This window comes from Falco cherrug, chromosome 3 (genome assembly GCF_023634085.1).
Source record: "Falco cherrug isolate bFalChe1 chromosome 3, bFalChe1.pri, whole genome shotgun sequence".
NCBI classification, from domain to species: domain Eukaryota; kingdom Metazoa; phylum Chordata; class Aves; order Falconiformes; family Falconidae; genus Falco; species Falco cherrug.
The window spans coordinates 76,535,083-76,558,963 of record NC_073699.1 but is presented as its reverse complement, the minus strand read 5'-3'; the positions used below and the strand labels follow the sequence as shown (position 1 = coordinate 76,558,963).

At 40.0% G+C, this 23,881-nt stretch overlaps 1 protein-coding gene across 1 annotated transcript in view; it reads right to left on the bottom strand.

Moving 5' to 3' along the window:
* MOCOS (molybdenum cofactor sulfurase) overlaps positions 1-23,881 on the bottom strand; it is a 231,072-nt gene that overhangs the window by 138,683 nt on the left and 68,508 nt on the right. The window contains exon 4 of the mRNA XM_055705183.1: positions 6,781-7,419. Within this exon, the coding sequence (XP_055561158.1) occupies positions 6,781-7,419 (639 nt within the window). The remainder of the gene's footprint in view (positions 1-6,780; positions 7,420-23,881) is intronic.

Below are 23,881 nucleotides of genomic sequence, written 5' to 3'. Positions count from 1 at the left end.
AACAAGCTACCATTGTTTTTCCTCATATATCAAACAAGTTAATCAGTTACAAATGTAAAATCTACAAAGCACAACAAAAAGTGTACAATAAATTTATCATCAGAAAACAAATACTATGAAATCCCAATAGCTGGTGCTAGAAATTCACAAAGCCTTTTGAAGAAGACTCAGGGACAAGGTTTGTTTCTAAATTTGAGTATAAGAACTCCCTAGGGTAAAACTATGTCATGACAACTTGCTAGCCACAATGACTACAAAGATACATCCTGGTTCAGGCAGAATTTTTCCTGTATTTGATCAAAGGCAAAAGCAAGTCCTGGTATGTAACAGAATTCCTTTTTTCTATCACTCAAAACACTTCATATTTTAAGAAAAATGCATTTTATAGTGAGCTCCAAATCTCTCTTATTTAAAAATGCATGCATTGTAGCTTCCTAGCAATTTATAAGGTTTATTTCAAGTCAATAATTTGGTGCCAGTTGTATACTGGGATGGAGGTAGTTAAGAATACAGATTGATGCTTGATGTGATTTACATCAGCCTCTGTGCACTAGGCATGTGACTACATTAGGTGCATGATTGCTACTGGCTTTCAATGGGGCTTTGGCAATGAGAGAAGAAACATGCTTAGTTTAAGTTCAGCCTACTTCCAAGTACAGAGAATCCACAACAGTTCAAAATTCTTGGCATTTCTGTTTTTTATTAATTTCATTTCGCTGAACATTGCTGAAAAGCAAGCAAGATCCTCCACCTCCCCTTCTTAAAAAAAACACCTCCCCCAGCAAAAGACACTCCAGTGTGCCGAAATGTAGGATCTTCCTCCAAGGCAATGTAAATTACCTGGCATGGCTGTCTATGACATGGTGGCTACATTGCTTTGAGGACCTGAACTGGTTTGATTAAAAGTACTTTGGGAATCTGTATACTGTAACTGCATGCTGTAATAGACCCAAATATTTAGACATTAACCAACATGATGCCTATCTTTTTTGCTCATTCCTTGCATTTATAGTTCTAAGCCCTAAATGTGACCCACTTCAGATGGGGATTTCCCAATTGTGCAATAGGAAACCCTGAGGACGAAAACACAACTAAAATCGTATTTATCTCTGGGACTCTGTGAAGAGCTTACTCAGAAGAGCACCTTCTGTGGCTCTGGACTCTGTAAAACATGGGAGCAGGCATTTCAGGAGTAGAAAGGAAGGTGATTCTTTTTTTACCCCAAATCTCTGCTGGAAGAGCCTGGTAGTTAGAGCTGGCTTTGTATACTGGGAGGTATCTGCCTGAACCTTGGCTGGAAACACTGAACTAGGGTTTTGTATAACCTGGAATATCCTAACCACCAATCTTCTCCAGCTGTGTAGCTAAAAAGGAACACCAGCTGCTCAAACAAAAGTTCAAGAATAAAGGCTGTCTTCAAAACTAATAGGGGTTTTCAAGGCAAGAGGTTGTGAATATAAGACAAGACATCTCAGAGTTGTACAAATGATCAAGGGTGGGGCTGACTGACTGAAGCAAGCCATCACTGCCAGATGTGTTGCCTCCACAACGTTTTATCTGCATTGTTGCTTCTTTTTGGGGGACTGCGCACTAATCCAAGTTCACAAATACGTTGTAAGTGTTTGGTTGCACTCTACAAGTATTTATCAGAGGCACTGCTTTCATTTTATCCCAGATTCAGCAATTTAAGGTGAATCCCATGCTGAATCAAAATCAAAAGTGATCCCCACAGGATTCCATTTGGCTCACTGATCTACAACTTCCAGTTTATTCTGATTTTGCTGAGTTTTCAGGCAATGAAACAACTTCACTATTGGAAAAAAAATATCACCTGGAGGATTAGAGTGCAAAGCGACATTCAAATGCATCCTTAATGGTGGGAGCTAGAAAAAGAATTAAGCAAAATTTTCCTTTGCATCAAATACTGAAGAAGCTGGCTGGCTGCAGTGATGGCTGGCAGAAAAACACAGCAAACGTCAGTGGACGCCTTGGATGTCCTGAAAGGTAACAAGACAAACTGCCTGAAGCTTTCCAGCAGATATTTAACACTTCTGCAGAGAAGGAAGAGTAACAGGTTAATTGAACTTTCTTTTAGTTACTCAGAAAGGAACTTTTATTTTTACACAGCTGTTTTGAAAAACAGACGTAAAAGTTGTCAGAATTAAGTTCTATCAGCTAAATGAAAGGACTTTGTCTACTTTTCAGGCAGGGAGAACAGCTGTGTGAGTGCCCTACAGAGTTCTGCTCAGTGGCCTCTGGCCTCTCATCTCTGTAGGACGGAGTTGCACTGGGATGAGGGGAAGGAAGAGGTTTGCTCACCGCCTTGTTGCCTGTTCAGTGGCTGCAATAGGTCTGTCCCGTGCAGAAGGCAGCCTCATGGTGCGCACACATCAGAAATTAGATGAAGACCCCGCCATCTCCCAAGTAGCTCATCTGAAAGTCATCACTGCTGTTTGAAAGGATGTTTGTTCAGGAATTTTATGGACTTGGAAATTCCCCCATAAGTGGTTCTGTTTGGAGATATCTAAACGTCACAAAAATGTGGAAGCAGCATAACAAAATACTTGAAAAAAATGTAATAGTTAACAGGGTGATATTTAAGCCCACTTACCACACAAAAGTAATCATGGGCCCATGGACAGAGCCCTTGAGCATGAAGTCAGTGGGCATACGCCAGACTACAAGGTGAACATGTGCCTAAGTATCGTGCTCTTCCAAACACGACCCAGTCCTTAGGTGATTTCTCAGCACTATGAAGAGTGCTATAGAGCACTATATAAATATGAAAATTTATTCCATGTATTTCTATGGAATAAATCGGCACCTATCACTATATTCCTTCTTCCTGTGCTGACAGAAACATGCAATAATGTTAAAGACATGACTTCAAGCAGAAGACCAGTGTTTTGCCAAGGGATTCTCTAGCTGCTCCATATCCACCACCCAACCTCAGGTTTTTGTCTCTAGCTCCAGCTCTTGGGTCCTGGTGATAGCTCCCATCCCTGCCTTTCTGCCTCCATTTCCCACTCCTTCCTTTTCTTCCCCTCAGCCTGTACAAACTGAGCACGCAAGTGAGAATCCAAACCCTGTCATCATATGCACACCTGCATAGGCACGTGCAAGAGTTGTCCAGGTTATCTCTAGTATAATTCACCAAAGTGGTAAATTATGTTCAGCAAATACAGGTGGGCCCTCCCTAAGGGCATTTCCTGCAGAACTTAAGGGATCTAACCTTTTATCTGTAGGTCATATATATCAACCACTGAATCACCTCAAAAAGTCTACAGCATCAAGAATAAAGAAATCTGCTTTGGTTAAGTACAATGCATCACAGACAACAAAAGTGTGGGTGCCACTTTGGGGCTGTCAAATCGTTCAAGCAGCAGAGGCAAGAGCCACTAAAACTCGTCAGGGACAAAGTCATGCCATCTGGATTACAAAGCTTTTGAAAATGCATTTGGAAACGAAAAACACACAACAGCTAATGCACTAGATATTTCACACTGGTAGACTAAGATGCAGATATCCAATTTACAGATAACACAACAGCTTCTTTTCCCTTAGTCATAAATTCCAGGATGATCAGATTCTGAATAGCAGTCCCAGACACAAAAGAAAAATAGGGCAGATGATGAATATTTTATCGCTGACTTCTTGCTATACATAATCATATTATTTTATTATCTCATGCTGTGCAGAAAAAAACATGGGAAATGAGGCTAGATTTTTGAATTATAATAATAATTTGTCAAGCTGTTTGATATAAGGATGAAAATACAATAAACATGATTTTAAAAGTTGAGATAGGAAGACTGGCTACTGCCATGAAATGGGAAAATGTGGAAGTGATTTAAGGGTATTAAAGGAATGCAAGAGAGACTGTGATACAATAATTTATATAGCAAGAACAACAAAATAAAGTACAAGAAACAGCAGCAAAAACAGTATCCATTAAGACAAAAGAACAACCACTTCGACAGTCCTGGGAAGGATAGATGAATAAACACCCTCTCATTACACATCTCCACTCAAGTTTCACCTTGACTTAGAAAAAACTATTTCCGTAGTACACTGCACTTTGATTATGCATGGACAGGGAATACCTTCTGCTAACAGTATTCAGTTACACATTTCTAATCCACTTTTCCAGTGGTATTTGCTAGAGTTAAGTTTCCTTATAAATTATCACATGAAATGACATGTTTCAGTGTATTCAATCCCATTGTTAACTCAGCACTGTAAATAAGATTTTTTTTTTAAAAAAAGATGTTTTAAGAAACCAACCTTTTGAAATCACAAAGACATGCCTAAAGACAGAATGCAGATGAGGCTTGGCAGAGGTATGCACAATCAATCAAAGAAACACACAGGCTGGAAAGGACCCCCGAGGATCTCAAGTCCAATCTCCTGCCCAAACTATACCCAGCTGGAGCAGGTTGCTCAAGGCCTTATCCAGTTGGGTTTGGATACCTCCAAGGATGGAGGCTCTTAACTGCAATTTGGCAGGGATGAAACCTGGCTACAGTTGCTGTGTGTATGAGAAATAACTACCCAGGTGTTTCAGTCACTAGCAAAGAAATGGAAACATGGGCCGCAGATAAGGTAATCATATTAGCTTTGGCCATAGTGGCCTGGCATTTCAATTGAAGCCTAGTAGTTCTGTTCCTAACTGCTTTAACTCTGCATTTTATTATCAGGAAAACACTTTAATAACATAAGAAAACAAAACCCCATAACATCTGAAAGAAAAAAAAAATCAACCACATTTGGATGATACAGCTTGGAGGAAACTAATTGAGAATTTCAATACTGTTTTTATTTTTTCAAGAAAGTGGTTATCCTCATTCCTGACCTGTCTTTGAAGACTTCAGGCCTCTCCAGGTAGGACTTTAAGTCTCCACAGTTCACTAGGGATTACAGGCAGCATCAACGATGCTCTAAACATGAACTTTTAAATATTAGTTTTTCAAATAATAACTAAAAAATGAAATGAGGACAAATGTAAATATTTACCTATGTACAATGACTCAGACTGTCTGTATGACACTTTGGTGTCTAACAGGAACTAGCATCACATGCCTGGGTATTCAGCTATCAGATTTGATTATTTTAGTTAGGTTTCCTCATACCACAATTAGACACTGTACCCAGCCTGACTGAGGAATCAAACTGGACAAATTCCTTTGTTTATAACTCTGTAGTAGAAAAAGGTTGAAGTAGCCCCTTTTTCTGATCTAGTAAAAAACCCCTTGAAAGCAGTGGCAGCCTCAGATACATGAAAGGCTTATAGTTAAGGCAACCTCTGAAAAGTGCTGAAAAAGATACCAGATACTAGGTTCCCTCATACCTTTCCCCTCTTAATTAAAAAAAAACATATGAAAGTAGAATTGAAATATAAAATGTATTTCAGATACATTTATCCACTATGCAATCCCAGGAGTTGTGTGTCAATTACCTCTAGAAAAGCCAATCAGAAATTAGAGCCTGCCTAGGTCAAATTAAAGCAGGTTTTCTCTTTGGCTTGCAGGTGACGTACGAGCATCCTAGGATCCTATGATTCTTATGCCCTTTCATCCTGACTTTCAGTGAGTGCTGCACTTCAAAGCCTTCTTTGGTTTGAAAATCCAGAAACAGAGGCAGGAATGCCAATGTTTCCTTGTTGTTTTTATTTCTAAATTAAAGGATTAACTGGACATGTAGCATACCAATTTCTATTTCAGAAATAATGCATAACCTCATACGGCAAGACAGAAAGGCTAATGCAGCTGGCCTCTGCATCTACCAGACCAGAACCAAAACCCCACAGCAGCACTCGGAGCACACACCTAGAAGAGAGGCACACACATGAAGCATCATTATGCACTACTACATGTACAGTGAAAGGTCAGACATTTACATCATGGGAGATGCAGGACATTGTGCTGCTAAATACACATCCATGAACAGATGCAAGGCATGAATGGCTTTTTTAACCACTTCCTCTTTTCACTTCTATCCTCTCCAAGGATGGTAATTTAATATTAAATGCTGATCTCAAGCATTTCCTTTGTGCAGATCTACTGGATGTGAGACACGAAAGAAGACCCTTTACTGCATTTATGTAAGCTGTTGCTGGCATGAGGGAGAGAGGCAGAAAGACCACGCATCACTAAGAGTGGTGTTTCAAGGTGTTGAAGAACCGGGGAAGCTTACTTGTTGCCCTGCATTTCCTTATGTGTATATGTTTGACCTCCTTCAGGTGTCCTTTATTTTCTGCAGGAGAGCTTCACAGTTTCTCTAGAACCTCAGTCAGGGAATAAGAGTGTTACAAATATTTGTCCTAGGTAATTTATCTTACTGCACATGTTATTCTGATAAATCTTCTCTTGAGAGTAAAGCATGCCACCTTTCCAGTGAAATACATGGACTTTACTTTCCAGTTTCACCGAGGGTCATTACACCATGTGATCAACCTTGGCCTAACTGCTCCAGATGCATAGCTTCAAGAACAAACCAGGGTACCACTGAGGTACCTTAAATATAAATTTTAAAAATGCGTGGACTGACCTTTATATTACTGAATCAAGCCTTATATTTTTATCAGTTGTGACAAACTAGATCAGAGAAGGAAGGTAGGTATTTCAGATTATGTTCTTCAGATACAAAAAAGAATACTAAGAAAAGAGTTAGATATGAAATAACTATCAAACTGCATAAAAAAGCACAGGTGTCACAGCCCAGTGCAGGCACTAAGACACCTGCGTATCAGCAAACCCCCTGTTTTGTTAAACAAAACCTTACCTTTCTGCTATAGATTTCCTTGGGAAATAAAAATCCTCTCCTGCGAGGTAGGCAGCTGCAGTTCCACCTCCAAAATAGGTTTTCCTTAAGAGGGGGGCAATCCGGTTGTTTACCAATAATGCTCCTAAACCAGTCGGGAATCCAAAGATTTTATAGAATGAGATAGGGATAAAGTCAGCTTGGTGCGCTCCCAAGTCTAATGGAGAACTGCTCACATATGAAGCTGCATCCAGTAGAACAAACCACTTCCCTGGTACTTTGATGGGGTACAGTTTTCTAGACTTGATATCCTGTATCCATGAAAGGGGATATTTGGTACCAGAAAAATTGCTCTGAGCTGGATAACAGAAAAGATGAGGTGTCGTACAGTTTTGTTCTTCAGCCAGTAACCTGCTTTCTTCTGTTAAGATTTCCTTTGGTTTTACTGGAACAGACAAGACATTCATTGAGGCAGTTATCCCCCTCATACCCACCACAGATGTGTGGCTGTCAGTTAGGTAACAAAATCGACTGCTGGGTTGCTTTGTGCCTTCAGGTATCCAAGGAAATGCTTCTGCTACCAGTTTAAGTGCAGCTGTGCATCCAGATGTGAAAATGATGGTGTAATCTTCAGCAGTAGTGTGAAAGTGTTGCAATATTCTGAAAAAAGGGGGGGAAAGATCCAGTTATTTTCTGATTTTTTTATTTTATTGCTGTGTGATATATGTTGGTTTTCCTCAGCATAAATTCTTCTGCTCTGACACCTGATATGAATAGAAGTGGTAAGGTTTTGCCAAATAGCACAATAAACTTCAAGAAGTGTAACCCAAATAATTTTGCCCATAAGAGATCCCTTCCAATGTGGCAGTGAACATGGCTGTGGTTTTAAGGATAGAAGCCAATTCTGCTTGGCTCTGAATAGAGTGGCCAGTCTGGCCCCTCACTGGGATCAGAATCAAGCCTGCATATGATTAAAATTACACTGTCCTTGAGAGAGTCCAGTTTTATTTGAAAGCTATTAGGGTTTTTAGTTGACAAAGTATTTGGAGAAGCCAGAATATCTTTCCGTTAAAATAAAATAATCTGTTTACATACTGGGCATCCTAGTTAAGCGTCACAGGATTCAGCAGTGAAACCTTAGCTCACAGCTCTGCTCCTTGCTTATATTATCAACAATAGAAACAGAAGACTGCAAAAAACAAACTATGTTTCCTTAGGCACATAAGGCAGTAATCTCTGTAGTCCACAAAGAAAATCTAAACCAAAAGCAATTTATGACTTGCAATGAGCCAGACTATGAAAATTTAAGCAAGCCAATCTCTTGAGATAGATCTATGCCGCTACACACTCGTTGATGCCTGGACAGCAAGCACCTTGCTGGCTCTAAACTACGTTTTTGTTAACACCATCTAATGCACTTTTTGGCCCCCATGCTAGCTTGTGTGTCTCATAGTTTTGCAGTGTGCAAGATGGGTCTTTTCAGAGGCTGAGGAACAGCTTCAATTCAGTCACCTTTCTTACCTTTATCACCTGATGAACTTTCTTTGAATTAACTTTTATAAAACTCCTACTAATATTAACAAGAAACGTAACAACCGTCTGAGAGATATCAGCTTCAGTGCACGGAGCATAGCAAACAAAATTGAACCAAAGCATAAATATTGCTGCTTAGCAATGCTGTCTGGTTTTCAAGGAAGGTAAGATTAACAGGGTTTCTCAGTGCATCTCTTCTGCTGCAGAGCATTTCTGTGAACAACATAATGTATCAGTGCTCTCCAAGCAGCTGGCACTCTGATCTGTGTAATTTCAAGGTACAGACCAGCACTTGGAGAGTCTATGAACTCTGGTTCCCAATGTGTATCGCTAAAAGTTTGCATGTTTTATATGACAGAAAATTCCCTTACCAGAACAGGCAGAAACTGAAGACACAGTTTCATCTAAATGTAAGTTGTGCAAAAGATTACGTGACACATTCAAGCTAAAAATTCCTGAACCATAGGCCAGCAGAGAGAAATGCCCTAAAGTTTTATGTGTCCAGTCTGAAACACAAATACTACAGTCAAAGGGTGGTATAGCTGGCGGTGTGGCATGCAGCAGTCAAAAGGTTAAACGCTGGAAGAGAAACAATTGCAGTGACTGGTGATTAGGACTAAAAAATACCCTGCAAAGGCCCACCAAAATGATACTATTAATATTTTTCTCAGTTGAAGGGAAGTCTTACTGTACTGGGAAGTACAGGATGCAACAGTTGGATTCAGAGGCCCAAATAAGACTTGAGTTTCTTCAGAACAAATTTTTGAAACCTGATGCAATTGGTAGGTATGTTTTCTGGAAATGAAGAAAGAATTTCAGCTTTTACGAAGGACACCAGCAGGTCATGGATTTAAGCTTTAAACATTCTGAGAAACCATTTGAAAGAATTCATAAGGATGTTTCTGAAATAGATCTTCCAGGGGATAGCTGCTGCAAGTATTCACAGCTTGGGACATAGTTTCTAAAGACCATGTTCAGAGAAACCAAACTTCTCCATTAGACTTTAGAAGCCATGTAGGGATGAAGATAGGGACAATCACAGAAGTTTTTGTATTGGGTATTGAATTCAACAGCCTGCCTGATTCATCACTGTGACGTGCTCTCTCTGGTCACTGACTCACCCACCGGCCCCCTTCCCCTGGAGTGAGCTGTACAGCCTTTGCCACCACCACCTGCACTACAGCTTGAAGCACGTGTGTGTCACACAGGACACCTGGCTGAAGGAATCTGAAACCCTCTCAACCCAGACAGCAGCCTCTGTTGAAGCTGAGCTAGCTGTAAGGGCTACGACACAGAGCCATGTCCTCAGTTTCAGTCTTGGTATCATTCTGCCTTTATTTTCCTTTCCCTGCATTCACCTAGATAGAGAAAATGTGGAAAGCAGAACAAGAAGAGTCCTAACTTCTTCAGGGAGAGAGCAGGAGAGCATTAGACTCTTGTTTCTAGGGAAAGAGAATTGTAGAAAATGCTTTAGTAAGGAGTCTGGGCCTTTGTGGTTATGGACATAATTTTGTCTGTATTATCTGATGTGGGTTATTTTTGCATGCACTACAGTCACATTGGATAGGTCTTGGAATCATTACACTGACATAAACACAAATCACAAAAAGGTTGTCCAATTCCAAGAAAAATCAACAACAGTTAAGTATCCAATATTTTGCGTTGTTACCTCTGTAAGCACTAGGCCAAGTTATGTATCCACATGTATGTGCACAAAAAGAATACCTTTCGAGTTAAAAAGCTAGGTGACAGGAGCAAATTCTTAATGCCTAACATCTTTTCGCAGGAGCAAGCTGACGAGAGCAGCAACACAAAGCATGCTGAAGCCTTATCAAGCCTGCTTCTCTTCTAGTCGCTATGCTTCTCCTGCTCTCCTCCCCAGTCAGCCTCTTTGTGCCACACAGGCTGAGTGGGAGGTCAGACACAGCTAGGCAAAATGACAGATTTTTCTCAGAAATAACAACCTGCAGTTCTCCATAGGAACTGGACTTGCTTACTGCAGCACTTAATTTTACCAAAAGACACTGTAGAATGACAATAGCTGGGATGCAGGAATGGTGGATCAGGATTTAATAATGGGATGCTGTTGCTCAACCATGAGTATCAGAGCCAGTGAGTACTTTCTTATTTTATTTTAAATCTCATGCACATCAGTAGTATTTTAACGATATTTAGTTTTAAATCATTCAAATTCAAGAACAGCTGAACAGTTCTAAATAAAATTCAAGCGGTAACACTGAGACATTAATCTATTTAGTTCAGTACCAGAAACTGACTTTCACATGAAAAAAAACAAGCTTTAGCATAAAATTTTCAAAAGTGCCCAAATGAATTACAGCTATTTTTTTTAAAGGCATTTAAGTTCCTAAAGCTTAAGAAACAACCAAGTTACATTTCTAATTGACTTCAATGGGAAATACGTTATTTTGTGAATCTCATTGGGTACCTATCTGCATTTTGGGTCTCTGAATTCCTCATAAAATTGCTCTGACCGCAGTGCTTGAAAAAGAGCTAGCATTTTCAAAGTCAGACTTACATTTTGACTGAAGTATTTCAAACATTAAAATAGGAAAATATATAAATAAAGCCATAGCAATGAGTTAAGGGAATTTCCTTTTCCAGAATGACTTCTGATGCACAGAGCAGAAGAGCTGTGAGTACCTCAGAATAAAGTTTATAAAATGAATGCCACAAACTCCTGAACTAGGGCAGCACTGCTATGATAAAATCAGAGTACTTAGGGATAGAAAACTGCAATGTGTCTGAATGACTCCTGCAGCTCACAGTACTACATCCTCTGTTTTGACATGAATATTGGGAAGCACTGGCTATTACACACAGAATTCCTAATGTTCTCTGCCTGCATGTAAGACATACCAATTACAGTGAAATGCAGGTCCCCTTTATTACACTCCTGGAAGATTTATAGCCATATATAAGGTCATTGTTGGCAGCAGGACTGAAGACTTGCAGTTTAAAACTGATAGCTTTATCTACTATAGATCACAGCTGCAAACAGCAGTGGTATTTTATAGTATTACAAATTTCTACTTTTCAAAGGACTCTTTTTGGAAGAAACAACTAAGAGGATAATTATTTCATTAAACATACTGGTACAGCTGTGCCATCACCAGGAAGATAGCAGAAAGGCTGAGAAACTTGGCCCAGTACCTTGCTTTCAGGCTGTCAGGGTGGGGGAGGAAGCTGCACACTCCATCTTTGCAGCACGTTGAAGACCCATCATGACTGGCTACCCCTTCCCCCCCTCCTCTCACCTCTCCAACAAGAGCACACAGATCACAACACAAGGAGGTCAATAATGCATGGCCAAGAAGCCTGTCCAGGGAGTAGCCACTGAAAATGCCCTCACTTGACCACACTTCCCTGTGTACACGTATTCTGAGATCTCTCTGTTAACTGGTGTTTAAAGCTTTTAAAAAGTTGCCATGAGAGTTCTGTATCTTCATGACTGCAGTTGAGCCAAAATGCCTTACCACTCCAAACCACTAGTAAGGAAAGACAACACATTTTCAACTAAGCTTGCAGTCTTACTTTATACCTTTAATACACACATAATTAATAATGGACTTTACATTTAAAGATATCTGTCATCAAGTCATAAATTTTGAGGGAGTAGTCATATTATCTAACTTATCTAATCCAACAGCCTCAATTAATAGTTTAATTAGAACTAGACACTCCACATTGCCACTGGCAGCTCTGTGGAAGGTAAAGGCTACTGATCTTTTCAGCTACCTTAAGTACACAATGTCACTGAAAGTTAGACGAAAAGGATGCTCCCCAAAGCTGTTGCCTGGCTGCTGTTACCTCATGCAAAAAACCCCATGTTCCTCCTTGCCACCAGCAATTTGTTTGTGGCTTTCAGCAGCAGATCAATAGCAGTGCTCCCACAAAGGTACAGATGCCCATACTATTTATTTCCATTACAGACTCCCAAAATTCAGTTGATTTACATGCCTTTTCTTCCATGCTTCTGGGCTTTAAATAGTTATAAAATATGCTTCATATCAGTTTCTCCACTCTCTTAAAATTTACCATTCTGCAAACAATTGTAAAACGCTGAAAAGCAACTTATATTGCTAGGTTTGGGTCCCTCCACACTTCCAATTGGTGCAAACATTTCAATTTCTAGTTGGCAAGATCAAAACATGGCCAAGGAGTCTGTGATTTTCATGTTTCATATTTGCAGTCACATTTTCAATTAGATTGTATATTAATAAATAGTCAGTACGATGATTTTCTAGCCGGTAGCTGATCTAGATAAAAAAAGACCCCTTTTGAAAGTTTAAGTATTGCCGTTGTAACAAGAGATTCAGATTTGAAGACAGAAGCATAGTTATCTGTTCACCAGTACAAGTTCAGGTAGCACTTTATAAAGGCTACTTTTCAGCTGCACATTTACATATAACAATTATTTCTTATTAGAAATTTTTTCCATTGCCATGCTACCCAGAAGCACAAATCCAGTTTGGACATGAATTAAGAGATGCTTAGCTTGAGCCTTAGAAATTTCATCACATTGTCTGCTCTACAGGAACTCTGAAAAGATGTAACATGGTGTTGTTTAAGGAATGGGTTTTGTATGAATGACAATTAAAAAAATTAGAAAGTGATTTCTGGGTCAAACAAACTATTTTGATTTAGGGATTTTTGTGGTTTTGTTGGTGTTTTTTTTTAAAGTTAGAGGGTAACACTTTTCATAACTGATGTTTTAATCCTTTCTGCACAGAAGTGCAAATGAGTGTAGACAGTGGCTGCATCTACATTTCTGGGTAAGAGCATTTTAACCTTCATTTATTAATTAAGACTCAGCTCCAGCTATCAAAGCAATCAATTGAAAAACTCCCATCACCTTTAGGGAGGAATCTTAAGGTCTTGTAAACTGCTGTGTTTGTTACAGACACCGGGACCAACACCCTGCTTTTAGGCTTAACTTAACATGCAGCAGTAGTTCTTCTGTACTTCGTTTTCTCCTTATGTGTATGAAGGAAAAGCAACCGAAGATGTGGGTATGCTCATTCCAGCCCATGCAGAAGGATACCATAAAGAAGCATGCACTGCTTAACATAAAACCCAAATTTTCCTTAACTTCTTTCACTGACAGAAGTGACAGCCTAGCTTAACTGTTATATCCATAAGGGAAATGCTCTGGTTTAACAAACTAAAAAGAGAAGCCGCCTGGGTAGGAAATGTCTTATATCTTACTTTGTAAAGACAAGGTCTGTCCAATCCAGTATGTCACCGCATGGAGTTATGTCCCTGTTGTCAATTCCCAATACAAAAAAAAAGCAAACTGAAATCTATGAATATTTTTAAGAATCAAATATATTTAAGCAGGAAAAAAAATCTGCCAAGTCTGTCTTTCTCCAGCAAAACATTAATTTAATTAAAAAAAGCCCTTGTAAATGTTTTGGGTTTTTCTCTTAAAGCAATGTTTTTAACAGAAATCTAAGCCATATCATCTCTGTGACCTGTGCAGCTAACCCAGCATAGGTCCATCAAATTGAAGGATTTGCCCATGGATTAATACCTGCATAAGGAAGCGCACTGGGGTAAATAATCCCTTATAGTTCTTTCTCAGATTCTGCTCAGTCCCCTTTTCTGTTTCATTTTCCTTTCTCATAATGACAACGCAAAAATTTACACCTTTTAGAGTACATGCTGTGAAATAGGCACACACTACTTTATTTATCCTCACTGATTACATCCACATAAACTTCTTTTCTGTTCATTTTACTCAAAACACACTCATTCTGAACCCGACTTCTTCCCATTCCTGCTTGTTCAAGAGTAATTAGGATCTCACCCATCTACACAACTACTGCTTATGGCAACACTGCAATTAGCTCCCTGAACTTAAGAAATGAATGATTATCTGGAACGCACCTCATAAGCTCTAGTTGGCATAGGCAGATGATGGAAAAATCACTCACTTCCTATTTGAAAACATCCATTTGTTTAGGCATTCACACTCAGCCATCTGAATTGAAGCATTATGATCCAATGCATTTATTCTCCTAGGCACTGCACAGTTCACTGGAGACACTGTGGAAATACCTGTTTGCTTACAAAGGGTCATAGTTGGTCTTCACCAAATAAATCCCCTCTCCAATTCTGCAAAGCTGGCAGACAGCAGGATGCCTGGACTTTCTCTCACACATCTTTAGAACAGCAGGAGCTCTTTAATGGCTACAAAATGTCTTAAAAGAAAAGATGCTTTGATGGACAAAGCCTATGAGAAGCACACACCCTGGTTGAAAGGTGTTGACCCTCATTATAAAGTGCACATCCAGAAGGTGCTCAGTGTCGTATCAGGCATACTGACAGGTCAAGCTAAAATTTAGGGTGGTGTTATGGCTTCGCATATAACCAAAAGAGCAAAACATCGAGAAGGATCATGAAAACCACAAAATCCGATACTGCAGGGCACCTTTTGGTACAGTTTGTTCTAACACACAAATGTTAACTCCTCTGACAGAAGCTCATAACTCCTGTAACTTTCTAGATGTGGCAGAAACCCCTGGGTAACTGTTTCCTTTGAAATTAAATAGTTCTTTTTCTGTGTAGAGAGAGAAGATCAATAGCTACATGATTTTCAAACCACTCTGCAGGTATTTTTTGTGAGTAAGATCAGCCAGATCCGTTTACTACAGTGCCTGAACAACTGCCAAAGATTTGTAAAAACACTCGTGAATCATGGTATTTTCATTAATTAGGATTCAAATGACTCTGCAAATTTATATCACAGGTTCTTCAAATGAAAATTCACCACCTGCTATTCAAGATAACCAGGAAGGAAATTGAAAAAATAACCCATATTTTAGGCAGCCATTTGAAGAGGACTAGCCATGAACAGCAAACGGCTCGTAAACAAACCATTTCAAACTGTATTTTCACAAACTAATTGCTAAATTGAAAACTGAAAATTAATCTGGATCAGTTTGTAAATCATTCATATATTAGAATTCAAAGTATTTTTGCAGCAAATCTTAGGAGTCACCACGAGGAAGCAAAATTAAAACCAAACATAGGAAGGTTTTGTACAAAGACTAGCATATTGCCTCAGTAGGCAACTTCAGCATGACATGTCTTCATCACAGTATCTTCTTTGTAACATACACCAAACAATTAAGATTACTGTATTTTCCCTTTCAAAACTCCTCTTACCTAGCACAGACCACAAGTTTTTTATGTAGGCATCCCCTGAGCAGAAACAGAGAATGCATCAAAATTCACGTCAATGGTGAACACTCAAGACAGTGAAGCACCAACCAGAGGTATGACTTCTACCAGTAATAGGTGTCATATCCTATTCCCAGGCTACATGAACAAAATAAAGGATGTGCATATGGCAATTTGTATCATCTTAAGACATCTACACCATGGACACTAGAGCACATCACCCTTTAGAGTCACCCAAAAGCCAAGTAGCTCATCTAACCTAAGCTAGAAGTCTACTTCAAGCTGATGTGTCTCCACCTGGACATGTCCAATTCCTTCCATTGCCTGCCAAAGGCATCCAAACGCCTGGTGCATTGTATACAGCTACTCTTCTGCAACTTAACCTCAGCTTCAGTATCTCTGGAAAACAACCATCCTTCTTTCCAATCTTACTCAGTAAGTCCTCATCTCTAACCTTTCCACATGTTCTCAGCTCCTGCTGGAGAGATTCATTCCTCAGTGTTGCAGTTTCTAATTCATTCTGCTAATGCCAGCAAGCATCACTGGCATGAGGCCTGCCTGCCTACCTACCCTAGGTATATTTGCTGGTAACAGGTCAGAAGTTACTTCACTTTGTTTCTAATTCTTGGAAAGTGGAGTGTGACAGCTGGCTATTTTCCAGCAGTATAACAAGTATAAACTTGTAAAGACTGTTTCAGAAAAAAACCCACATAAAAAGCGCACACGTAGGTGTTCTGACAGTTCCACACTCTCAAGTTTTTACAGTGTTTAACCTTTTAAGTAACCTCAGATAAGAAATTAAATATTCTTTAAGTTAAAAAAAAAAAACTTCATAAGCTAGATTTTTTCTTCTTTTTGTAAAAATAACATTATTTCTTCCAGACTTTTTTAAACATTATTCTTTGTTTAACTTTTCTTTAATGGAATTTGTTTCTAGATCAGCTTTGCCCTTTAAACTGTTTAATTCTGTGATCTCTCCAGCTACAGTGGTTTTAGTTTTTGTTTGGTTTTGGGTTTTTTTGTAATGGTTTTGCAGCCAGTTAAAAAACTACAGCAATTTTTTTTCTGAAACAGTATTTCACCTACTCCAAACACTGTGACCCTTGTCAATCTCTTTTCCTTTTTCGTGCCACAGAATGGGTGTGTGACAACCAGTAACTGTCTATGACCCATTTACAATATGGATTTGCCATCATAACCAAGTAAGATTGACTAATTTGCATGTTGTCTGGTATTTTGGGTTGTAAAGTGCAAGTAACTAAGCACAGCTTCAAAAGCATAACCCAGCATTTCTCATACTATCCAGCAACAGCTGGGCTTATTCTGTGGTGCTGGAGTCAAGCACAGACATATGCTCATTACTGAGTCTCCCAATACTTATTTAGTCTTTACAATTTTACTTTGGAGTGGCATTGCCTGGGTCTAAGGTAGGTCTGAGAGGCAGTAGAAGAGCAGTTGTGTAGATGAGCCTGTGCAGCTCCTGTGTCTGAGGACTTCTCTACACCAGCTCGAAGCAAGTCAGTTCCTGAGCTGTGCTGGGGAGCAAAGCACAGCAGTTGTGACAAAGTGTGCTGGTCCCAAACACTCCCACATGGCTAGCAAACTTCTTCCACCATCTTCTTTCTGAAGTTTAAGGATGAGTCACATGTCTGACACATCTAGACTCAGTTGCTGTTATTTACGGTTACCAGACAATGGATACACCAAAGTTTATAGACTGTGAAGAGTATAGATGCCTGCCTGTGCCACTGGGCAGACATCCTCCCAATGCTGAGATCCACCTGTTGATTACTATTCCAATTCCTGCTCTGAAACAAAGCTTTGATCCTAATCTTGAAAGACATAAACAACAAATGAAGATAGCTGTATCAGTGATTCATAGAATCACAGAACCATTTGCATTGGAAAAGACCTTTAAGATCACTGAGTCCAACCATCAACCCGATACTGCCAAGACCACCCCTAAACCATGTTCTTAAGTGCCACATCTAGTATTTTAAATACTCCAGGGATGGTGACTCAACCACTTCCCTGGGCAGCCTGTTCCTATGCTTAACCACGCTGTCGGTGAAGAATTTTTTCCTAATATCCAATCTAAACCTCCTCTGGTGCAACTTGAGGCTGTTTCCTCTCTTCCTGTCCCTTGTTATGTGGGAAAAGAGACTGACACCCACTTCAACAACCTCCTTTCAGGTAGTTGTAGAGAACAGTAAAGTCCTCCCCTAAGCCTCCTCTACTCCAGACTAAACAACCCCATTTCCCTCAGATGATCCTCGTAAGACTTCTGCTCCAGACCCTTCACCAGCTCCATTGTCCATCTCTGGACGCACTCCAGCACTTCTACGTCCCTCTTGCAGTGAGAGGCCCAAAACTGAACACAGTATTCCAGGTGTGGCCTCACCAGTGCCAGGTACAGGGGCACAATCCCTTCCCCTGTCCTGCTGGCCACACTGTTTCAGATACAAGCCAGGGTGCTGTTGGCTGCCTTGGCCCCCTGGGCACACTGCTGGCCCATGTTCAGCCAGCCATCAACCAGCACCCCCAGGTCCTTTCCCACCAGGCAGCTTTGCAGCCGCTCTTCCCCAGGCCTGTAGCGCTGCGTGGGGTGGTTGTGCCCCAGGTGCAGGACCCGGCACTTCTCCTGGTGGAACCTCATACAATTGGCCTTGGCCCATCAGTCCAGCCTGTCCAGATCCCTCTGCAGAGCCTTCCTGCCCTCCAGCAGATCAACACTCCCCCTGAACTTGGTGTCGTCTGCAAACTTACTGAGGGTTCACTCGATCCCCTCGTCCAGATCATCGATAAAGATATTAATCAGGACTGGCCCCAGTACTGAGCCCTGGGGAACACCACTGGTGGCCTCCTGCCAGCTGAATGTAGCTCCATTCACCACCACACTTTGGGCTTGGCTTTCCAGCCAGTTTTTAACCCAGTGTAGGGTACACCCCTCCAAGCCATGAGCAGCCAGTTTCTCCAGGAGAATGCTGTGGAAGATGGTATCAAAGGCTTTACTAAGGTCCAGGTAGGCAACATCCACAACCTTTCCCTCATCTACTAGGTGGGTCACCTTGTCATAGAAGGAGATTGGATTTGGCAAGCAGGACCTGCCTTTCATAACCCCATGCTGGCTGGGCCTGATCCCCTGGCTGTCCTGCACGTACTGTGTGGTGGTGCTCAGGATGACCATTTCCGTAACCTTCCCTGGCACCGAGGTCAGTCTGACAGGCCTGTAGTTCCCCGGATCCTCCTTCCTGCCTTTCTTGTAGATAGATGTCACATTGGCTGACCCCCAGTCTTCTGGGACCTCTCCAGTTTGCCAGAGCTGTTGATAAATGATGTAGAGTGGCTTGGTGAGCTGTTCCACCAGCAATCACATATGTATTGCAAACTCTTTAATATTAACCTGTTCCACTGGAAAACTTGCAAAATACAAGGGAAAGGAGATGGATAAAGACAAAATGGTTTTATGGCAAAAGGAGTCAGCTACATAAAATTGACTCATGGCAGTGAAGTACTCTGATCCCACATGTCCAGAAGCTCAGAAAATGACTGTTTCCAGCATAACCTTTTAGATCCACCTCTTCAACATATTTCCACATATGACTGATGGCCTGACTACAAAAAATCATTACACCCGTAGCCAGAGCTTTCTTGCTCAAGGGGAAAAAAAAAAAAAGATGACAAAGATAAAATTTCTTGCAATTCATAAAAAGGCCTGTACAGTGAGTTCACATTTACTTGGGAAACACTTAAACCTAAAACTTCAGAGGTCCTCAAGTGCTTAAACAGAAATTCACAAAATAATCTGGGCCTCAGTTACTATGGTGACAGGGACTATGGCAAACACTTATACATAAATAGGCCTTATTTCATCAAGGGTTGCTTTTCAAGTACTGTGCTTTTGTCTGGAAATGGCTTTTGATGACGATGTTAATCTGAAATCACCTCAGTCTGCTTTCAAAATACAGAGGGTTTATGTAAATCTATTAATGCATTTCAATAACATTTTACTTTACATGGTATAGGTATCACAGGCAAATTAGCTAAACCCTCAACAGCAGTTTGTACTTCCCTTTGCTCTGGGGAAAAGCCACAAGACTGAAGTCTGGAAGAGTGCTGACCACTGTTCATTTGTCATTTGTTTTTCATGCAGTGTGATGGCCCACCTCAGCAGCTTTGACTTTGCTTTCTAGGAAGAACACTGATGCAATTTACAAAAAAGCATAAAAAACTTCTGTTGGTATGAAGGGCAGTGACAGTAATATGAAGAGCAGAGCCAGCAATCCTTGGCACACAAGTTCCTGAAACCTGCAGGACCCTCATACTTTGGTAAAACAGTGGACTGTCCGATTACTTGTGAGTTAGAAATAACACAATACCATGAATGTTAGTGAAACGATCCTGGTGAGCTAATTACAGAAATACTCAAGAGTGAAAGGATTTTCTGCTTGTTTGTTGAGCTGACCAAAGAATTCTTGGTGTCAGTGTGCACTTGCTGCACTGAGCTACATTCATGTTTTGGATCAAACAGCCTCAAGATTTCCCAGAAACTATGAATGGATGTTTGCTCCTATGGGAAACATCATTTCTGCTTGTCAAGTCACTCCTCATTCACTTTAAATCCTGACAACTGTGCTTCCAGTGCACCTGGCAGTTGATGGAGAAACTGTTCTATACATGATGGATGCAACAAGGCATAAATGACTGTTGAGGGATACTCTTGACTTGCCTTAGAACCTGGCTGCAATCTACAACAAACACATTTGGGAACAAGGAACAATAAAAGCATTTCAAGGAGCTCACAAGTGGCATTTTTAGAATCATAAAATGAAAGCAGCTTAGAGGGAACTTAAAACAACTTAAAGCCCATAGCATCACAAAACTTCCATATAAATGCCATTGCTTTACTAACTGAACAGAAAATATTAATCAAACTCAGGAACCAGCCACTGTGTATCTGTGAAGGAGCTAAGGGAAGTATTCTGAAACTTGCCGCAATCCCTCCCATACTGTCAGAGGATCATTCTGTTCAAAACAAAATGGACATGGAAATGATAAACTGAAAGTAAATAATGCTGTTTGAAGTGTCCCATTAGTTCAATCTGATATAAATTAAAATTGCTATTGAATTAAAAAGTTCACCCCAGAGGGCGTATGTTAAGTAACCTTTCCTTTTTGCAATTTGTGCTGCGTGGCAGCAGAAAACCTTACAAAATCAAAAGTAACTAGAAATCATAGTAACAACCATAATTTCCCCATAATCTTTCTACGCTGCATCCCCTTATCTTGTGGAGCTTCTAGGCGGAAAACCTGAGCCAGAAAATGTAGTGGCTGTCCTGGATTCCTCTTCTTTCTCACTATCTATCTCCTAGGAGATAGAAACCTGACCCAGGAAGGTAGGAAATCCAGAAGTGAGATGGTCAGTCCATATGTAGGAACAGAGACCCATGTTCCATGTATTCTGGGAAAAATTCTGAATAGCAAATTCATCATTGCTGTGAACCACTGCAACCTCACTAGAGCCAATTACAACAGGAAAGGAGCAATAATTATGAACCTGTTTCTGACTTCCCAAGTACGTCACCCTGCATAGCAAAGTGATAAAACAAATCAGGTCAGGGAAAGTTTCTCAAAATGAGCAGAGGACTACTCACACGCGTAGGATACTGCTATGCACAGGGTGACATATCCTGCTCAACTGAAATAAAATACTCATCATCTTGTGGGAAGAAATCCACAGATCACACCTTCAAAACAGTGATAAAGTTGATTTTTTAAGTTCAGCATTTTTTTACAGACCAAACCCAGAAAAAAACCAGGATGGAAAAAACTCATCATGTTTCATTTCTTTGAAGGGTTTTTTTAAATGAGATGATAAACAGTTAAGAATATTTGCAAAATTCCTCCTTCTGATTCCAGGTATCAAGTACCTTAAAAAAACCAAAGTAACATGCTGCAGCTGACAACTGAAATCTGCACTGTAGCCTTTCAGCACTGACACTTACATGTATTGAGCTAGGAAAGCAGGAAAACATTATTCTTGATTACACATAGATGTACAGAAATTGCCAAATTCAGACTTGGCTAACTTCACAATACTGTCCATGCTTATGCATCAACAGAAATTTTGTTCCTCATTACAAGATTTCTTAAATTTTATTATTGCTGAGGGGAGGCGTTAATTATTATTCTTTGTTTTACTGGTAAATTTGCGGTCATTGCAGCAGAACTAATGGTTGTAACAACACTGATGCAATTCCTATCAGTGTATGCTCTTATAGGAGCACAAGTGTTGTTACATACTCACGGCTGCTTAAAAGGAAGCCCTCTACCCTTGATTAACTTTCAAGGAAAAATACGGCCTAGAATTTATTGCTGCTGGGATACAAAAGTCCTGAAAGTGTATTCAAGCTAAAACAAAAGACTAGGTACATTCATGTATTACCTTGTACAGCGATGAAACCCTTTTGGGAAAAATGTAGTTGGGTGAATAAATCTTATACTAGACATGGATTTAACCTATAACCCTCTTGCATTAGTGAATCTAAGCATTCTACAACTTCATCAAAATTGGAAAGCTTTATTAATGCCTGAAAAAAATACATTCCACAAAAAACTAGAAATTGCTACAGCCTCTGATTTACTCTGCAGTATCACATTACAGTAGGCTAGCTGTTGTGAAAGTGATCTCTCCTCAAATACAAACCAGATGGGATATAAGCAGTAAGATCTCATCAGAGATTAGAGGTCTACCAAGCTCACGTTCCAGCAGGATTGAGTCAGGTTTCATACCCACGAAGCAGGAGAACAGTATTCCAAGACCTTTACTTTGCAAAGTTTTTTCAGATAAAATCTACTACCTTTCCTGTTCCGTGTACTTTTTAACTCTACCTATCATGATTTCAACACTATTTCTCAAGATGTGTCACACCTCCGATGCTTTGATATTAGCTTTGGTAACATCTAATATCACGAGGAGCAGAACGAAAAGTGCAGAGTATATTTGATGAATATTTATTCAGAGTTTTAAAGACACTCATGATACCTATGTCTGTGCCCTTTGTACATTGCTTTCCGCAAACATCCCAGCAAATGTACAGCAAGTACAAAGGATTACAGAATGTTCTAGGAAAGTAAATACTGAACTTTTAATTGTACACTAGAAATCTGATTCTAGGGGCCATGTTCTAAAAGCCAAACGCAGAAGCTTAACGCACACCCTGTGTCTCATCAAAGGATTCAAATTTTGAATTGCAAGGTCTCAAAATGAATTGCTGGCAAGCATTCCATCCAACAGGGATGTCAGCAGAAATTATTTGGTGGATAACAAACCGCACTGAAGAACAGTCGAATTTTTATGGGCAATTTCCAGAATACGAGAGATTAAATTCCTGACACAGAATAAATATTAGTGTTCTTTGCCCACCTCACTAGGAATCTGTCCAGAAATGGACACAAAAAGGCAACTTTTTTGCAGAAGCCGTATTTAAAAGACAATTACATCCCAGAGGGATGTGTGAAAGTCCACAGTACTGCAGTACATATTTTTAGCTATTACAATTTCAGATTTCATTAAGTGTTTGTACAATATGACAGTGCAGCAGGAGATAAGTGCTCTGGTGTATAATTTCATACTTTTTTATCATCTGTCTAGACCATCTGGCTGCAACTCAACATGCCCCTAAAACAAAGGTAAATGCATGAATTGTCAAGAGATGCTATCAAAGTTACCTATGGGTATTAGAAGAAGGAAACAGAAACAGCAAGTGGTCCACTATAAAAAGCAGAAGGGCTCTTTCCAAATGTACTTTGCTTGTGATTCAAAGACAATTAAATGTGATGGGTACAAGATATTTTATAATGTTGCTGCTTATTCGCATTATAGATCTACTAGGCTCTTTTTCATTATGCATGATTTTCGAACAAGTTTTGAAAAAGACAAGAATTGTGTAAAAATTGTCAAATTTAACTTTTAATTCTTATATTGCCCTGCCTGTTGAAACTCTGCCATTCCCTTGCATAACAATATTTTCACAGCAACATAAAAATTAAGGTATTGTGACAGCCTGTTGCACAAAACCTTCAAGAAAGCAAATAGCTTTACTTAGCCCAAATTACTTGGCAAAACCTTGCTCTGTTGAGATTGGGTGGCCATCAATCAGGCTTTCATTCAAGATGTGTAGATATTGTCCACTGAGGCAATGTTCATCACAGTATGTTTGACACTGCATGTATTGCTACAAGTCTGTGTGGCTCAGAGCAGTCTTGGCCACTTCTGGGTGCTCAACTCTTGCTACTCATTAGAGAGCCGCTATCAGGCTCAGCAGCAAAGAGTTGAAACTGGGAATCAGCACTCTGATTCACTCACCTGCCTTTACAATATTGT